Source organism: Artemia franciscana, chromosome 16 (assembly GCF_032884065.1).
Source record: "Artemia franciscana chromosome 16, ASM3288406v1, whole genome shotgun sequence".
In the NCBI taxonomy this organism is placed as follows: Eukaryota; Metazoa; Arthropoda; class Branchiopoda; order Anostraca; family Artemiidae; genus Artemia; species Artemia franciscana.
In genome coordinates this window covers 1,304,331-1,324,104 of record NC_088878.1, presented here as the reverse complement: position 1 = coordinate 1,324,104, position 19,774 = coordinate 1,304,331, and the positions used below count along the sequence as shown (strand labels likewise).

At 32.9% G+C, this 19,774-nt stretch overlaps 1 protein-coding gene across 2 annotated transcripts in view; it reads right to left on the bottom strand.

Annotated features, from left to right (window-relative positions):
• LOC136036887 (adhesion G protein-coupled receptor L1-like) overlaps window positions 1-19,774 on the bottom strand; it is a 150,159-nt gene that overhangs the window by 78,176 nt on the left and 52,209 nt on the right. For both annotated transcript variants that reach the window (XM_065719246.1, XM_065719245.1), the window contains exons 6-7: window positions 17,720-17,974; window positions 5,321-5,517 (exon numbers count right to left, since the gene is read on the bottom strand). In XM_065719246.1, the coding sequence (XP_065575318.1) occupies window positions 5,321-5,517; window positions 17,720-17,974 (452 nt within the window). The remainder of the gene's footprint in view (window positions 1-5,320; window positions 5,518-17,719; window positions 17,975-19,774) is intronic.

Sequence of the window (19,774 nt, the reverse complement as noted above, 5' to 3'; positions counted from 1 at the left end):
TTTTACCATCGGTAAATTTCCTTTTTTTTACCTTTTTTACCATCGGTAAATTTCTCATTGTGGTTTGCCTCCCTAACGCAGTGTAAAAATCTGTAAGCACGAATTCATATTGAGCCATAGGTGATAAGTCTGGAATTCATTGTGCAAGACATAGACTTGTGTTGATAGAAACGAATTACCAAATACCTTGAAACACATTTTGTCAAAGATGAACCCATGTTAGAAGTCTGTACTAGATTGAAGACTCTGGAGATTCCTGTTGCCAGCTGTAAGCTGCCTTGTATATATCCAATTGGGAACAACCCGACCAACATAATTGGGTCCGGGCCAACACAGGCGGGACCCATTTGTTTTTTCTTAAAACCTTAACAGTTTCAATGATGTAAATAATATAAAAGGTCCGACAAGAAGAGTTACAGTTTTAAATGAAAACTTTCGAATTGAAACTTCCAGCTCAGGAATGCAAACGTTTTAAGTTGACTTTACAAGAGTTTTCGCAACTCATATCACACCAATAGCTAGAAAACATGAAGTAGATAATATAAAAAATTATTTATTATCTGATAGGAAGACGGGGTGTTTAGGCAAGGAGCATGGTCCCTGAGGAATAGCGATGCTTCTAGGTCCTATGTTCTAGGTCCTAGGTCCTATGTATCTATGTTGTCAAAATATTGTTTTTTAGAGTTTCATTTACCGAGTCACTCCGTACTTATAGTTCGTTCCCACTAACTGTTTAACAAGTCGTATTTTGTTGCGTCGATTATCACAATCCAATTTATTTGAACCAATATTGCAAATATATATTGCATTTGTGTTGCATTTTTTGTTCATTTTAAGTTTTTTTTTTTGCTTTTTATTTGTATCAGAAGAACTCTGTTCTGTTTGTTTTCTTTGATAATCAATAACAGATTGAATTTAAGTAATTTTTGGCTGAATTGTTTTTGGGTGTTGAATAAAATCTTGCTCTTGGGAGCTGAAAGTAGATTTTAGGAGTCGATTAGATGCAGAAAAATGTCGGTGCTGGAACTGAATTAAGAACTTAATTCTAAAAGCTAAAAAAAAATTAGCTACAAAATTTACAGTAGGGACTCAAATTCTGGATAAGCTGTATGCTCTTGTATTATAGTGAATCTACCTTTAACTGTTTTTTTTTAACTGTCTTTTAACTATTATAGCAAGCCTAATATATAAGGACTAAAAGTAAAAGAAACAAAACAGTCTCTAAAACTTATTCAGAAAATCACTTGGTTATTACTTTATTCTTCCAATGTTACCTGCTTTGCAGTCATATTTTATTGATCAATTGAAAGGAATTCATCAATGCTAAAAAAACGTTTATTTGATGTGCATTTATAGAGGAATAGATCTGAATTATCTTTTAATGGCATAATTAATTTGGATTTTCTTCTAAAGCATTTGCTTTGAAAAAAAAAACCCGCCTACCAACACATACCGGACCTAGACTGATTAAAAAAAAAAAATCTTGGCAGGTTACCTACAGTAGCTGACTTTAAGCTAGGAGGTCTACCGGTGACAAAAACTTTTATCCCCCCACTCTTTTAAAAGTATCTGAAAAGACAATGGAGCAAAAGTTTTAGGATGGCTAAAAAAGGATTAAAATTCCTGAATGCTAGATGACATTGAGGAGTCTGGTCAGACCCAGCTACACAGGTCTGGGTGTGGGAGAGCTTTGCAACGCTTGGAGGAACTGCGAACCACACGTAGTGTTCCAGAAAGTACACTAGGTGGTGAAAAATAGGAACCCCCTGTAATGGCGTTCATCAATTTTTTTCTTACATTAGTTTTTCTCTCTACAAATTTTCCTCACTTTTTGGCTGCGAATTTCGAAGCAGTGGTGTCATTATTATTTGTAAGATCACTTTTAAAGATTGAGCGCAAGAAAAAAACAGAGCCCAAAAAATAGAGAATAAAGAAGGATTTAATATCAAGGGTTAAAGAACAAAGAAACAAAGAATAAAGAAAAGTTTGTAGCGCAAACGAATAAAGAAATAAAGAATAAAGAAAAGATAAGACCAAAAAGAATAAAGAGACAAATTTTCCTCACTTTTTGGCTGCGAATTTCGAAGCAGTGGTGCCATTATTATTTGTAAGATCACTTTTAAAGATTGAGTGCAAGAAAAAAATAGAGCCCAAAAAATAGAGAATAAAGAAGGATTTAATATCAAGGGTTAAAGAACAAAGAAACAAAGAATAAAGAAAAGTTTGTAGCGCAAAAGAATAAAGAAATAAAGAACAAAGAAAAGAAAAGACCAAAAAGAATAAAGAGACAAATTTTCCTCACTTTTTGGCTGCGAATTTCGAAGCAGTGGCGTCATTATTATTGGTAAGATCACTTTTAAAGATTGAGCGCAAGAAAAAACAGAGCCCAAAAAATAGAGAATAAAGAAGGATTTAATATCAAGGGTTAAAGAACAAAGAAACAAAAGAATAAAGAAAAGTTTGTAGCGCAAAAGAATAAAGAAATAAAGAATAAAGAAAAGATAAGACCAAAAAGAATAAAGAGACAAATTTTCCTCACTTTTTGGCTGCGAATTTCGAAGCAGTGGCGTCATTATTATTTGTAAGATCACTTTTAAAGATTGAGCGCAAGAAAAAAACAGAGCCCAAAAAATAGAGAATAAAGAAGGATTTAATATCAAGGGTTAAAGAACAAAAAAACAAAGAATAAAGAAAAGTTTGTAGCGCAAAAGAATAAAGAAATAAAGAATAAAGAAAAGAAAAGACCAAAAAGAATAAAGAGACAAATTTTCCTCACTTTTTGGCTGCGAATTTCGAAGCAGTGGTGCCATTATTATTTGTAAGATCACTTTTAAAGATTGAGTGCAAGAAAAAAATAGAGCCCAAAAAATAGAGAATAAAGAAGGATTTAATATCAAGGGTTAAAGAACAAAGAAACAAAGAATAAAGAAAAGTTTGTAGCGCAAAAGAATAAAGAAATAAAGAATAAAGAAAAGATAAGACCAAAAAGAATAAAGAGACAAATTTTCCTCACTTTTTGGCTGCGAATTTCGAAGCAGTGGCGTCATTATTATTTGTAAGATCACTTTTAAAGATTGAGCGCAAGAAAAAAACAGAGCCCAAAAAATAGAGAATAAAGAAGGATTTAATATCAAGGGTTAAAGAACAAAGAAACAAAGAATAAAGAAAAGTTTGTAGCGCAAAAGAATAAAGAAATAAAGAATAAAGAAAAGATAAGACCAAAAAGAATAAAGAGACAAATTTTCCTCACTTTTTGGCTGCGAATTTCGAAGCAGTGGTGTCATTATTATTTGTAAGATCACTTTTAAAGGTTAAGTGCAAGAAAAAAATAGAGCCCAAAAAATAGAGAATAAAGAACGATTTAATATCAAGGGTTAAAGATCAAAGAAACAAAGAATAAAGAAAAGTTTGTAGCGCAAAAGAATAAAGAAATAAAGAATAAAGAAAAGATAAGACCAAAAAGAATAAAGAGACAAATTTTCCTCACTTTTTGGCTGCGAATTTCGAAGCAGTGGCGTCATTATTATTTGTAAGATCACTTTTAAAGATTGAGCGCAAGAAAAAAAACAGAGCCCAAAAAATAGAGAATAAAGAAGGATTTAATATCAAGGGTTAAAGAACAAAAAAACAAAGAATAAAGAAAAGTTTGTAGCGCAAAAGAATAAAGAAATAAAGAATAAAGAAAAGAAAAGACCAAAAAGAATAAAGAGACAAATTTTCCTCACTTTTTGGCTGCGAATTTCGAAGCAGTGGTGCCATTATTATTTGTAAGATCACTTTTAAAGATTGAGTGCAAGAAAAAAATAGAGCCCAAAAAATAGAGAATAAAGAAGGATTTAATATCAAGGGTTAAAGAACAAAGAAACAAAGAATAAAGAAAAGTTTGTAGCGCAAAAGAATAAAGAAATAAAGAATAAAGAAAAGATAAGACCAAAAAGAATAAAGAGACAAATTTTCCTCACTTTTTGGCTGCGAATTTCGAAGCAGTGGCGTCATTATTATTTGTAAGATCACTTTTAAAGATTGAGCGCAAGAAAAAAACAGAGCCCAAAAAATAGAGAATAAAGAAGGATTTAATATCAAGGGTTAAAGAACAAAGAAACAAAGAATAAAGAAAAGTTTGTAGCGCAAAAGAATAAAGAAATAAAGAATAAAGAAAAGATAAGACCAAAAAGAATAAAGAGACAAATTTTCCTCACTTTTTGGCTGCGAATTTCGAAGCAGTGGTGCCATTATTATTTGTAAGATCACTTTTAAAGATTGAGTGCAAGAAAAAAATAGAGCCCAAAAAATAGAGAATAAAGAAGGATTTAATATCAAGGGTTAAAGAACAAAGAAACAAAGAATAAAGAAAAGTTTGTAGCGCAAAAGAATAAAGAAATAAAGAATAAAGAAAAGATAAGACCAAAAAGAATAAAGAGACAAATTTTCCTCACTTTTTGGCTGCGAATTTCGAAGCAGTGGCGTCATTATTATTTGTAAGATCACTTTTAAAGATTGAGCGCAAGAAAAAAACAGAGCCCAAAAAATAGAGAATAAAGAACGATTTAATATCAAGGATTAAAGATCAAAGAAACAAAGAATAAAGAAAAGTTTGTAGCGCAAAAGAATAAAGAAATAAAGAAAAGATAAGACCAAAAAGAATAAAGATTTAAATAATAGATTCGAAGATAGAACATGCGACCATCGCCGCCCCGGCAGACGAAGGAAGAGAGTGAGACAATTTCGGAAACGGCCTCTTTCAACTTTCAAATCAAGTAGATAACAGAATATCCTTCAGAGAACTGATCTGTCAACATATAAAGAAAATGACCCAAACACGACCCACAATAACGTCCGGGATACAGGTAAGTTAATATAACGATTTAATGGGAAAAAAGATTTGAGCGAAAATTCTTAATATTTAAAAACACTGAATAAAGATTCAGCATAAATAAATTGACTGGTTTTACATAACTAAAAAGAGTACCTGTAAACTACCGAGTCATCTGTGTCGATTCTTAAGAAAGCAAAGAATAAAGACTTAGAGAATGAAGGACGAATAAATATAAAGGGTTAAAGAACAAAGAAATAAAGAATAAAAATTTGGATTGCAAAGAATAAAGACTTGAAGAACAGACAACGATTTAATATAATGATATACAGAATAAAGAAAAGATAAGAGCACAAAGAATAAAGATTTGAATAGTAAAGAACGATTTAATATAAAGATTAGAGGATAAAGAAAAGATTAGAGTGTAGAGAATATAGATTTAAAGAACAAAGAAAAAAGATTGAGCGCGAATAAAATGCGTGGTTTAACTTAGCTAAAAAAGAGTACCTGTAAACTATCGAATCATCTGTATCGTTTCTTAAGAAAGCAAAAACTCTAAAAAGAAGAGACATTTCAGTGTCAGTGGAGTTGTGTGCATCATATACGTAATTTGAACAATGACCAGTATCCTCTGCAACTTTGCTTAGTACAAAACCAACAATTTCGATGGCATTAATCAATTCTGTAGAAGCGTTCGTTTTTACCTAGAAACGACGACATTATTTAACTTTCGTTTATTACAACTCCTTATCAAAAACAAACTTTCATCATTTTTTTTTTTTTTTTTACAATGCACGGGTGGCATCGATGTCAATTACTGAGTACTTGGCATCAATCAAAAAGACACATAGAAAGGAGGGAAGACTTAAGATTTTGATGTCCTGGGCCCCAAGCCACCAAACTATACATGTCCTTGTTTTGTTTGTGTATCTTATTTGAGTCTATGAATTGCTATTCTTTTCAAAATTTGTTTAAATTCCTTATTTTTAATGCAGTAATGTTTGCAATTTCTAAGTTTCCAAACAGTTCGTGGTAACGAACTGTAACGAAAGAGCGACCCGGCTCATTCGTATTCTAAACCCCGAAAAACAGAATTATAATACCAATAGATATATCAAAAGAATAGGCTTATTACGGTGATTCCAAATATATATGAGCTTCATTAAGTTTAATATTACCCATCAAAGGTAACAAGCCTGAGAATATTTGCATGATTTTCGAAAAAAGGGGAAAACAACCCCTAAAAGTCATAAAATCTTAATGGAAATTACACCATCAGATTCAATATGTCGTATACAAAACCCTACTGTAGAGGTTTCAAGCTCCTACCTGCAAAATTGCGGAATTCTGTATTTTTTTTGCCAGAATAAAGATCACGGATTCATGTTTATTTGTTTTCTTTCCCCCAGGGGTGATCTTTTCGACCTAGTAGTACTAGAGTATTGGGAGAGGGCTCACTCTAAATGAAATTAAAAGTTCTAGTACCATTTTTAAGTGACTAAAATTAATGAAGGGCAACTACGCCACCTCTTACGTTCCTTTTTCTCAAAATCGTATAATAAATATTTTGAGATAACCATTTTGTTCGACATAGTTGAAAGGCCATTTTGTTTGACATAGTTGAAAGGCCAAAAAACTTTAGCTTTGGCGATATATTGACCCCCCACAGACCCAGGGGAAAGGTCTTTAAGCTATAAAATATGCCAATTGTTTACATATAGTATTTGCTATTGGGAAGTTTACATACATTTTTGAGAAAGGGGAAGGAAGAATTTTCTGCTGGAGGGATTTTCCACAGGGACAATTTTCAATGGGGAGTGAAGTTTCAAATGGATAAATTTTTCTCGGGAAATTCGCCAGAATTCCTACATGAAATTCTTAAGTTTACACCAGGATTGAATTTCCTAGAGAATGTATCCGTGGGCGAGGAGGAATTTTTCGTGCAGGTGGAGCTAGATTTCCAAGCATTTTTTTTTTAAAATGATTTCCAAGCGTTATACAAAAATTCAATTGTCAGTTAAATTAAAAAAAAAACAAGTTTTTTCCACTGAAAGTAAGGAACAACATCAAAACTTAAAACGAACAGATAATAATTACGTATACAAGAGGGGTTACTCCTCCTCAACACCTGGCTCTTAACGCTAAAGATTGAATTTTGTCCCAATTCTTCAAGACCGACTCTAGAAACACAAGGTATGTTACACTAAAAGCTAACAATAAGAAACTTTTTTAAAATTACTACAAATCTTTAACTTAAAGTGTGAGGTGCTGAGGAGGAGCAACTGCTCTCACATACGTAATATTTTTTCTTCGTTTTAAGTTTTAATGTTGCTCCTTACTTTCAGTTGAAAAAACTTCTATCAAAAACTATCAAAACTTACTTTAACCGAAAAATCCCAGTTGACCTGCAAAAAACCTTTATCAAAAACCCATAGCGGATTATTCACTATCAAATTAATGATTGGAACTAAATACAAAAAAATGGGAATTTTCTTTTCGACCGGAAATAAGGAACGAGGTCAAATTTAGAACGAACAAAATTATTCCGTATGTAAAGAAATGCTAGAATGTTGTAATTTTCTGTGCCTTCGTCTTTTGTTACCCAAAAAGGGTAACAAAACGCTAATTCGAATGAAAGCTCTTTTAAAAACCTATGTCAATGATCTACGAAAAGTCATCTGCGTCACCATTCTTCTACGGAATAATGGGGTGGGAATTCTGTGTCCAAGGGGCACGGGTTCAATCCCAGTTGTGACCAGTTATTTAGTTTGGGACGGGGGTCAGTGGCGTGACTCTGTAAGCTCACCCATAGTCGACCCAGCTCTAAATGGGTACCTGGAGAAATCTGGGGAAGGTAAGCAGGAAGGTTGTGCGAAAGCACAGGATGGTTGGCCCCCAACCCCCCATTGCACTTCCTGGCTGAAGGGCCATGAAACGGAGATCAGCACCGCCGGTTTGGACCTTAAGGGTCTAGTGCCGTCTTACTTACTTACTTACTTTACTTACGGAATAATGAGAGATTTCTGATGTTTTCGATAACAGCCTTACGGTTCTCATGCATGTGCAATTTCAATCTATTCGTTACACAATTTGTCTAGAAGGATTGGATAATTGACAATCTTATAGCACGAACGGCTCGTACTATCTGTATGAGCGATAATTTGGAAATATTTTACCGTTTATTCCCAAGCAAGGCTTTTATGGCAATTGGCCATTTTGCAACAACAAATAAGAGATGAAGACGAGAAACCTATTTTAAACACAGGCGAAAAAAAAATCCTATTACCAAATCCAGCTAACAATCAATTTTTTAGGCTGATTCTTAATATGTACGAGGTATTATTTTCAAAGTTGATTATTGAATCTGTTGGGACAGAAAATTTTAAATCTACTGGCACAAAAGAAGTGACCCGGCTTACTAGTAACCGAAAATCTAAAAAACGGACCAATAGATACGCTAAAAGGTAACAAATTGGTACCAATCGATAAATTGAAAGAATCGAATTACTAAGTTAATTTAAAATATGTATTTTATCAAGTTTAGTCTTACCCATCAAAAGTTACAGGCCTAAGAATATTTGCCTTATTTTCGAAAAGACACCTTAGGGGAGAAACACCCCCCAAAATCATAAAATCTTAATGAAAATCACACTATTATTTTCAGCGTATAGAGAACTCTGCTGTAGAGGTTTCAACTCTCTATCTACAAAAATGTGGAATTCTGTATTTTTTTGCCAGAAGAAAGATCACAAAAAGGTGTTCATTTATTTACTTTTATTTTCTTCATACCAGGGGTGATCGTATCGACCCAGCAGTCCTAGAATATCGTGAGAGGACTCATTCGAACTGGAATTAAAAGTTCTAGCGCTCTTTTTAAGTGACCAAAAATTGGAGGGCAACTAGACCCCCTCCCACGCTCACGTTTTTTCCAAAGTCACCCAATAAAAATTTTGAGATAGCCATTTCGTTCAACATAGTCAAAAATCTAATAACCATCTCTTTAGGTGCAAAAATACCCCCCACAGTCCTCGGGGGAAGGGCTGCAAGTTGTAAAGTTTACCCATTGTTGAAATATAGTATTTATTGTTGGGGAGAATAGAGCCACGTTTTTTTCGGGTGGGTGGGGTGTGCTTGAGTTGGATTTCTATGGGGAGAATATTCCTTGGGGAGTGAAATTTCTGGGGAGTGAATATTCCAGGGGAGTGAATATTCCAGGGGAAATGTTACACTGGGGGTTTTGACAGAATTACTACATGAAATACTTTTTAATTGTATTTCATTCTCTTTGCCAAAATTTTCATCTGGAGATATTCCGCGGGAATTATGAAGGGGCTTTTCCGGCGTGTTCTGTTTTCTGGGAAATAATTTTCAAAGAAGGGGACATTTTTGGAGCGATCAAGAAACCGGTTAAAGATTAAAGTCGTATTCAAATTAAAGAATGCAAAGGTGATTTTTCAGGGTGAATCGTCTACAATAAATTTTATAGGGATTGAGAATGTTCCGTGAGGATGGATTTGTCTGAAGGGAATTTGACGGACTGATTTTTATATTTTGGACTATAGCCTAAAGCTATATGGGACTATTATAGGGGAACTAGGAATGAATTGTCAAAAACGGAAATCAAGCCATGAAAATGAGTAGCCTATATTAGCAATCTAAAAATTTGTATCTTTTTATTCTATTATGTCTCCTTCTGAAGAGACCCGATTCTAAACCTTTATTAAATAAAAAAAACTAGTTTTTTTAACTGAAAGTAAGGAGCGATATTAAAACTTAAAACGAACAGAAATTACTCCGTATATGAAATGGGTTGTCCCCTCCGCAGTCCCACGCTCTTTACGCTAAAGTTTGACTCTTTGCCACAATTCTACTTTTTAAAACAACTAAAAACTTTAGCGTAAAGAGCGTGGGACTGCGGAGGGGACGACCCATTTCATATACGGAGTAATTTCTGTTCGTTTTAAGTTTTAATGTCGCTCCTTACTTTCAGTTAAAAAAACTAGTTTTTTTTATTTAATTTCTGAACGTTTTTGAATTAATGCATGTTTGATTTTGGCTCTCCGCACATAAATTATTGAAATGAAATTAGTATATTAATTTTTTTTTGGCTAAATGGCTTTCTCTTAGTTTTGATCAGACGATTTTGAGAAATAAGGGGTGGGGAAGGAGGCCTAGCTGCCCTCCAATTTTTCGGTTACTTAAAAAGGCTACTAGAACTTTTAATATTCAACGAACGTTTTTATTAGTAAAAAATATACGTAACTTAAGAATTAACTTACGTAACAAAGTTTTATATTCTTATATTTTTATTATGTGTACGAGGGGGTTTGTACCCTCGTTAATACCTCGCTCTTTACACTAAATCGTAAGTTTTGTTCCAATTCTTTAAGAATGACCCCTGAATCAAATAAACCGTAGAATAAATAGTTGAAATCACTAAAAATATTTTAGCATAAAGAGCGAGGTATTTATCTCCTCCTAAATACCTCGCTCTTTATGCTAAAGTATTTTTAGAACCCTTCATATGCGTAATAATCTCTGTTTGTTTTAAATTTCAATGCTATTCCTTACTTTCATTTGAAAAAACGTTTTCATGTTTATTTTTTCATTGTTTTTTCTTTTATAGTAATGCTAGAAAATCCTGCGCTCTTTTCATTGAATTTTTTTCCCCCATGGCATATTTCTCCAAGGAAAGATCCTCCCACGTAGCCCCCTCCTTCAACCCTACCCCCAAAACCAAAAAAATCCCCCTGAAAACGTCTGTACACTTCCCAATAACCATTATTATATGTAAACACTGGTTGAAGTTTGTAACTTGCAACCCCTCTCCCAGGGACTGTGGGGAGTAAGTCATCCCCAAAAACATAGTTATTAAGATTTTCTACTATGCTGAACAAAATGGCTATCTCAAAATTTTGATCCGTTGACTTTGGGAAAAAAATGAGCGTGGGAGGGGGCCTAGATGCCCTCCAATTTTTTTGGTCACTTAAAAAGGGCACTAGAACTTTTCATTTCCGTTAGAATGAGCCCTCTTGCGACATTCTAGGACCACTTGGTCGATACGATGACCCCTGGGGAAAAAAAAAAACAAACAAACAAATAAACACGCACCCGTGATTTGTCTTCTGGCAAAAAATGCAAAATTCCACATTTTTGTAGATAGGAGCTTGAAACTTCTACAGTAGGGTTCTCTGATACGCTGAATCTGATGGTGTCAATTTCGTTAAGATCCTACTACTTTTAGGGGGTGTTTCGCCCTATTTTCCTAAATAAGGCAAATTTTCTCAGGCTCGTAACTTTTGATGGCTAAGACTAAACTTGATGAAACTTATATATTTAAAATCAGCATTAAAATGCGATTCTTTTGATGGAGCTATTTATATCAAAATTCAATTTTTTAGAGTTTTGGTTACTATTGAGCCGGATCGCTCCTTACTACAGTTCGTTACCACGAACTGTTTGACCAAAGGATGCACAATAATTTAGTAAGAGATCTCTTATCTTTTTATTAAGCAAAAAATATGTAGAAGACTATTCTATCCCAAAGCAGAATACCGTAGCTCTGTTTAGCAAAGATGGGGACCTGCATTCTTCTGAATTGACCACAATTAAGAATGTCAGTTGATGTTTGCTTTAACTTAAATTGAGATGATGAAAATTGAAAAATGAATGAAAAGGTATGAATTGCTTGGTCGTTAAATAACTGATGGGAGAGAGTGATAGATGACATACAAATTTTTAGTGTATTGTGTCTTAAGATCCTTGCCTTTGATAGTGGTCAAAGCCCAGAGGAGTCTTGGATTATGATCGTTTTGGCTTTTGTAGCCCTAAAAATTCTTCAAGCAAAGAGAAATTGGCTATCTTAGGACAGATACTAATTCAAAGAATAATTGAAGAGAATATTTATTTGGCTCTCAAAGCTATTCTAAAACTAATATTTAGTAATAACATTCTCTGTCTTTGGTAAAAGGCCAATAATTCTAAAGGAGATGAATTAAATGAAACTTAACCCTCAAAGCCTAAATAGCCCTAACAATTGTAACAATTTTGTAGCAATTTCAATAAATCTCAGACGCAACTTTAGGACGCATCTTCTGGAGCTACCACTAAAATTTAGTTTTGAATTAGTATAAGTGCCAAAATTTAACAATTAAATAGTAGGATGACTGAAAAAGAAGTATTGGGTAACAAAACTGCTTTTGATGAGAAATGGTCATCTCAAAATTTTTATTGGGTGACTTTGGGAAAAACGTGAGCGTGGGAGGGGGTCTAGTTGCCCTCCAGTTTTTGGTCACTTAAAAAGAGCGCTAGAACTTTTTACTTCCAGTTAGAATGAGTTCCTCTCACGATATTCTAGGACTGCTGGGTCGATACGATCACCCCTGGTATGAAGAAAATAAAAATAAATAAATGAACACCTTTTTGTGATCTTTCTTCTGGCAAAAAATACAGAATTCCACATTTTTGTAGATAGAGAGTTGAAACCACCGTTGGCCTTGGGTTTTATTTATTCTTGAATTGTAAAAGAACTTTTTTTTTGTTTTAAGCTTGATTTGCATATTAGATTTCAGTTTTAACCCGTTTTAAGATTTATTTACAAACTTACATTAGTGCATGTTGTATGTTTCTTTGCTATGATTATTTATTTAATTTCAATTTGTTTTATGTTTCATTCATTCTTCAATAATAATTGCAGGTTGTTTTTAGTCTGAATTTATAATAGGTTTTTAATTCTGCTGATCTGAAGTTTGATATGATCTTTACTTTTTGATGTGATTTTTTTGTAAACATCTTTTCGGGAGCTATTTTTTAATTAATGCCTGTTATCCGAAAATAGTCAGTAGTTTATTTTTCTTTGTTGTGACCCTGAGTAATTTCAAATCTGGGTTTTCGCGACAATCATTTATGTAATCAAAATTTATTTTTATTGATTCATTTTGTATTATTGGATGTCCAAAAAAAAGTGCAAAACAGTTTTTAATTACAATTTTCGTCATTGAGGTTTCGCAAAACCAAGAGTTAATCTGAGCAAAAACTGATCTGAAATATCTATAGTAAAATATAGAATTTTCAAATTATCGTCAACACTGCATAGCACTATAAAACTTTGACGTTGAGAGTAAAGGTTTAGTAACGGGACAACCCCCTCAAACACAGAATGTTTTGTCTTTATTTTGATGCAGCTCCTTGTTCATCCTTTATGGAAACAGCCTTTTTTCAATTCATTAACTGTACCCATCCCTAAGAAAAATTAATTTAGTATGTCTATAACTATCACTAACAGTTTCATGGAGTATACAGCTTTTTTCCTTTAACTAATGAATCAAGAGCCAAATTGGTACTTGTATGATATACCCCCTACCACTCAACTTGTTCATATATATATATATATATATATATATATATATATATATATATATATATATATATATATATATATATATATATATATATATATATATATATATATATATCATGAAAAGAGAAATCACCAATGCAACAGCACACACACACAAAAAAAAAAAAAAAAAAGAGACAGAAGGAGATATATATATATATATATATATATATATATATATATATATATATATATATATATATATATATATATATATATATATATATATATATATATACATACACACATACATATATATATTATATATATTATATATATTATATATATATATATATATATATATATATATATATATATATATATATATATATATATATATATATATATATATATATATATATATATATATATATAGCTGTGCTTTACTCCCCCCCCCAAATCCAGATTAGTACTTTTATGATAGACCCCCCCCCTACCGCTCAAGTTTTTATGCATTGACGCACTGTAAACTGGGTTCTTTTGCTAGTTTCTTTCAGCTTAGCGTCAGAAAAGACAAAGAAAAGTGACAGAACAGATGGGAAATGTATAATTTGGGCTTTATTTAATTTGGGCTTTAAGAATCCACTACTTGCTATTACTTACGTGGTAGCTGCTGAACATGGGTCTTGTCTCTCTTTAAATTGTTACAAAGAAGTTTTTCTACCAAACAAATCTCTTTAAACCGTCCGACTATTCAATTGTTTACTTTTTTGGCACTTGTGCTAATCCAAAACTTAACTTTTGGTGGTAGCTTCTGAAGTTGCGTCCGAAGTTTCTTTGAATTGTTAAAAAGTAGTTTTGTTACCCAACAATTCTCTTTCAACCGTCCTACTATTCAATTGTTTACTTTTTTTGCAGTTGTGCTACTTCAGAACTAAACTTTTAGTGGTAGCTTCGGAAGTTGCGCCTGAAGTTTTTTTAAATTGTTACAAAGTAGTTTTGTTACCCAACAATTCTCTTTCAACCATCCTACTATTCAATTGTTTACTTTTTTGGCACGTGTGCTAATTCAAAACTAATCTTATTGTGGTAGCTACTGAAGATGCACCTTGCATTTCTTTAAATTGTTAAAAAGGAGTTTTGTTACTCAACAATTCTCTTTCATCCGTCCTGCTATTCAATTGTTTATTTTTTTGGCACTTGTGGTAATTCAAATCTTAACTTTTACTGGTAGCTTATGAAGTTGCAGCTGAAGTTTCTTTAAATTTGCTACAAAGGAGTTTCGTTACCCAACAATTCTCTTTCAACCGTCCTACTATTCAATTGTTTACTTTTTTTGGCACTTGTGATAATTCAAAACTAAACTAAACTAAACTTTTAGTGGTAGCTCCGGAAGTTGCGTCTGAACTTTCTTTAAATTATTACAAAGTGCCAAATTTTAGTTTCTTTAAAGTGCCAAACAAGTAAACATTTGAGTAGTAAAGAGAATTGAACAAAAATCCTTTGTTACAATTTAAAGAAACTTTAGAGGCAACTTCAGGGCGCAATTTCAGAAGCTACCATTAAAAGTTTAGTTTTGAATTAGTACAAGTGCCAAAAAAGTGAAGAATTGAATGGTAGGACGGTTGAAAGAGAATTGTCAGGTAATAAAACTCCTTTGTAACAATTTATAGAAACTTCAGACGCAACTTAAGGACGCAATTTCAGAAGCTACAACTAAAAGCTTAGTTTTGAATTAGCACAAGTGCCAAAAAAGTAAACAATTGAATAGTAGGACGGTTGAATGAAAATTGTTGGGCAGCGAAACTCCTTTGTAACAATTTATAGAAACTTCAGACGCAACTTCAGGACGCAATTTCAGAAGCTACCACTAAAAGTTTAGTTTTGAATTAGCACAGGTGCCAAAAAAGTGAAGAATTGAATAGTAAGACGATTGAAAGAGAATTTTTGGGTAATAGAACTCCTTTGTAACAATTTAAAGAAACTTCAGACGCAACTTAAGGACGCAATTTCAGAAGCTACAACTAAAAGCTTAGTTTTGAATTAGCACAAGTGCCAAAAAAGTAAACAATTGAATAGTAGGACGGTTGAATGAAAATTGTTGGGTAACAAAACTCCTTTGTAACAATTTATAGAAACTTCAGACGCAACTTAAGGACGCAATTTCAGAAGCTACAACTAAAAGCTTAGTTTTGAATTAGCACAATTGCCAAAAAAGTAAACAATTGAATAGTAGGACGGTTGAATGAAAATTGTTGGGCAACGAAACTCCTTTGTAACAATTTATAGAAACTTCAGACGCAACTTCAGGACGCAATTTCAGAAGCTACCACTAAAAGTTTAGTTTTGAATTACCACAAGTGCCAAAAAAGTAAAAATTTGAATAGTAGGACGGTTGAAAGAGAGTGGTTGGGTAATGAAACTTCTTTGCAGTAATTTAAAGAAGCTACGCAACTTCCGAAGCTACTACTAAAAGTTTAGTTTTGAATTAGCACAAAGGCCAATAGTAGGACGGTTGAAAGAGAATTGTTGGGCAACAAAAATCCTTTGTAACAATTTAAAGAAACTTCAGACACAATTTCCGAAGCTACTATTAAAAGTTTAGTTTTAAATTAGTTTAGTATTGTTTTTACTATACTATTCAAATGTTTATTTGTTTGGCACCTGTGCTAATTCAAAACTAAACTTTCAATGGTAACTTCTGAAGTTGTGTCTTAAATTTCTTTAAATTGTTACAAAGGAGTTTTGTTACCCAACAATTTTCTTTCAACCTCCTGCTATGCAATTCTTTACATTTTTGGCACTTTTGCTAATTCAATTTAACTGTTAGTGGTAGCTTCTGAAGTTGTCCTCTAGAAAATTTAGGGCCGATCCCATTTATCAAATGCTCCTACTTGGACCTAAACTTACAATTTTTAAAATGTTGAACAAATTGAAGCCTCTTTACCTTATTTAGAGACTGGCCTTTTCAATTTGAGCTTAAAACAGCATGTATACCATCTCTACTTTTGGTTTTCTTATGCCCTACTACCCCATCTAATAATGACCACCCACTACGGCAATAAGCCATCACTAAGCTTCACTCACTAGTCCTTTCCATAGCGTTCCAATTTCCTTTAAGTTATCTGCTTTGGCATCTTGTCATCCCTTTAAGGGACCGCAGGGACTTTTTTAGATTGGCCCCAGGTAGATGAACAAAAGCACAACGCTTAGAAATCTGTAATTGGGCATCAGTAAAACATGACCATGCCAGCTTTACCTAGTCATCAGTATATCCCAAAAAAGTCGAGTCGAACTGTTTTTTTAATATCCACGTGATTTACAAATATAGTTAATGTACATATTCATTAAAAATAAGTCAAGATCACACTGCTAAGAGTGGTGCTATGTTCCTGGAATAATTCAAATGGGATCAAATGATTTATAAGATACCCTAAAGAAAGTTTATCCGAAGAGTACCCCTTGAAAACCGTGAGAGTTATGACTTAAACGTTCTTTTTTGATATGTCAGAATCCTCTGTTCCAAGACAATTTTATAAGGATCACTTTGCTTCTTATGGAGCATGTTTTATGGAGCACATTACGGAGCTCCTTAAGGAGCACATTTTAAGAGTAGTTATCATCTCTGAAGTATTATTTCACAAAGGGTAAAATTCAAAGTGATCAATTTGCTGTGGGGAGGGGATAATTCCAGAAAAATGACAGCCCCTCACACTCAATATTGCAATAATTATTATATTCATAGGGCTCCTTGAAAGGGTATAACTGACTAAGATCCCTTATTGTTGCTTTTGTATTTGTGATCCTGTACCGGAGCAGGCTATTAAATACCTAGCAGCTAAACACAAATCAAAAAACTAAACACAATTGATCTAAAAACTTATGAATAAGTAATTACCAACTTATAATATTTCCTTAGATTTAGACTTTACAACTCCAGATTAGCAGGATAAGAGCTTGTATGCCAAATATATTTTTCTTAGGCACCACTCGACATTTAAAAGGTTTAGGTCCACCATTCTCAATCGATCCAAATATATAAAATTATAGATGTTCTCTTTATTATCAAACAAAAACCCAATTATTAAACTTTTTTTTAATTTATCAGTAATAAAAATATTCTCCTTCATTTTCTCTCAAAAATGATACATTGTGAAAACAAAATAAGGATAGTTGATTTCAAATAGCTCCAGCATAAAAGTGGGCTTTTTTCAATGTTTGAAGTCTGTGACGTTATGCCACTCATAATACTCTTCAAGCAAATATATATATATATATATATATATATATATATATATATATATATATATATATATATATATATATATATATATATATATATATATATATATATACGTATATATGTATATAAATCTAAAGATCCCAAAGGTTATTGGCTCTTTGTAATTCTGTGCGTAATTTTCAACCAGTGAAATGGACGAAAAGTCTTCTGAACCATCAGATTATTTAAAGGATCTTCACCTTTATAATTCAGTTATATTTAAACGTTATGCTTTATATATTAAATATTATATGCTATATTCATACTTTTTATATTTAAACATTACCTGTCCGTCAATCTGTTGCCAGCCCCGGTCTTTTTGCAAAATGCTGTCAAGAACTTCATTCGCTCCTTTAGTAATATTTTCTTGTTTTTTTAGCCTGTCGTCTATAGTTTCGTTTGTTGACTGATTACTTTGAAGCACTGCTATGTCCTCCACGATTTTTATTATATCTTCAATTTCATGTCCAAAATATAATTCTTCGTCTATGTTTTCCTTTACTTCCGATATAATGTCCAATGCATTGTTGCCATTTGTAATCTAAAGAAAAAAAAACTAGTGACATAAGTATTGTAGTATTGTATAGTGACAAAACTAGTGACATTATATGTAAGGAGTTAATATGAAATTATATGTCAGGATTTTATATGACATTATATGTCAGGGTTTTATATGGCTTTATATGTCAGGATTTTATATGATATTATATGTCAGGATTTTATATGACATTATATGTCAGGATTATTTGCAACTCACTAAAATTTTAGTTGTAATTCAACAATTTGGCCACAGGTCCATATATTCTTCCAAAATTGCAAAGGCGAAGCCCCATATGGCGAAGCCACCAAATTCGAAGGCATAGACAAAATAGTAAAAACCTTTCGCGTGGTTTTACAACAAAATCAAAGTAAAGCGAGACTTAGAAACAGATTTTACCATGTATAAAGCCTAAAACTATCACAAATTTAATGGATAATGAAGTCAAACATAGAACTGACAGTAAATTAATAAATGGAAAATGAGGTTCCTAAGCCGCTGCAATCATTTTTTTTAAGTCTTTTGCACTGAAGTTCCCTTGACTAAAAGACTTATATAAATTTCTGGATGTAAGATTCAATCCTTTCGTGAAAAAGTACTTCGCTCCATTTTTGGTCCCCATTTTCGACGAGTCCATGCCTTCAGGCTACAACTATTTCTCAAAACCATACGAGGAGTCGTAGAGTACATTTGGCCCAGAGACTACGCAAGACAAGTTTAAAATGCTATCAGAAGCACGAAAACGATCGGTCGATTTTAGTGCTCGAAAAAACCGTTCCTATGCCTCAATCACCGAATTTTTTAGTTTTCTTGGCCAAGGAAATGATCCTGGAAAGGTTTGAGCCAATCGAGCAATCAATATTGTATATGCCTGCCTGTTTTATACAGAAATTTAACTATGATTAAATAAAAACAAACAAGCTTTTTTAACTGAAAGTAAGGAGCGACATTAAAACTTAAAACGAACAGAAATTAAATCGTATATGAAAGGGGCTGCATCCTCACCAACGCCCCGCTCTTTACGCTAAAGTTTGACTCTTTCTCTCAACTCTTCTTTTTAAAACATTAAAAAACTTTAGCGTAAAGAGCGGGGCGTTGGTGAGGAAGCAGCCCCTTTAATAAACAAAGTAATTTCTGTTCGTTTTAAGTTTTAATGTCGCTCCTTACTTTCAGTTAAAAAAACTTGTTTTTTATTTAATTTCTGAACGTTTTTGCATCAATACATGTTTTGATTTTGGCTCTCCGCAGAGGAATAATTAAAACGAAATTTGCATATTAATTTTTTTTGGCTAAATGGCTTTCTCATGATTTTGATCGAATGATTTTGATAAAAAAGAGCGGGGGAGGAAGCCTAGTTGCCCTCCGATGATTTTTTGGTTAATTAAAAAGGCAACTAGAACTTTTAATTAGTAAAAGATATACGTAAGTTATAAATTAGCTTACGTAAAGCAGTTTTGTGTTCTCATGTTTTTATTATATAAATGAGGGGGTTCGCCCCCTCGTCAGTACCTCGCTCTTTACACTAAAGCTTAAATTTTGTCCCAATTCCTTGAGAATAAGAGCGGGGTATTAGGAGGAGGTGAACCCCCCATATGGGTAATAATTTCTGTTCATTTTAAGTTTTAATGCTGCTACTTACTTCCAGCTGAAAAAACTTTTTGATATTTATTTTTTCATCGTTTTATTTTTAAATAATGCTAGTAAATCCTGCGCTCCCTTCATGGAAATTTTCTTCCACCATGACAAATTCCTCGATGGAAAGCTCACCCAGCCTATCCCCCTCTTCTTGACCCCGCCCCCAAC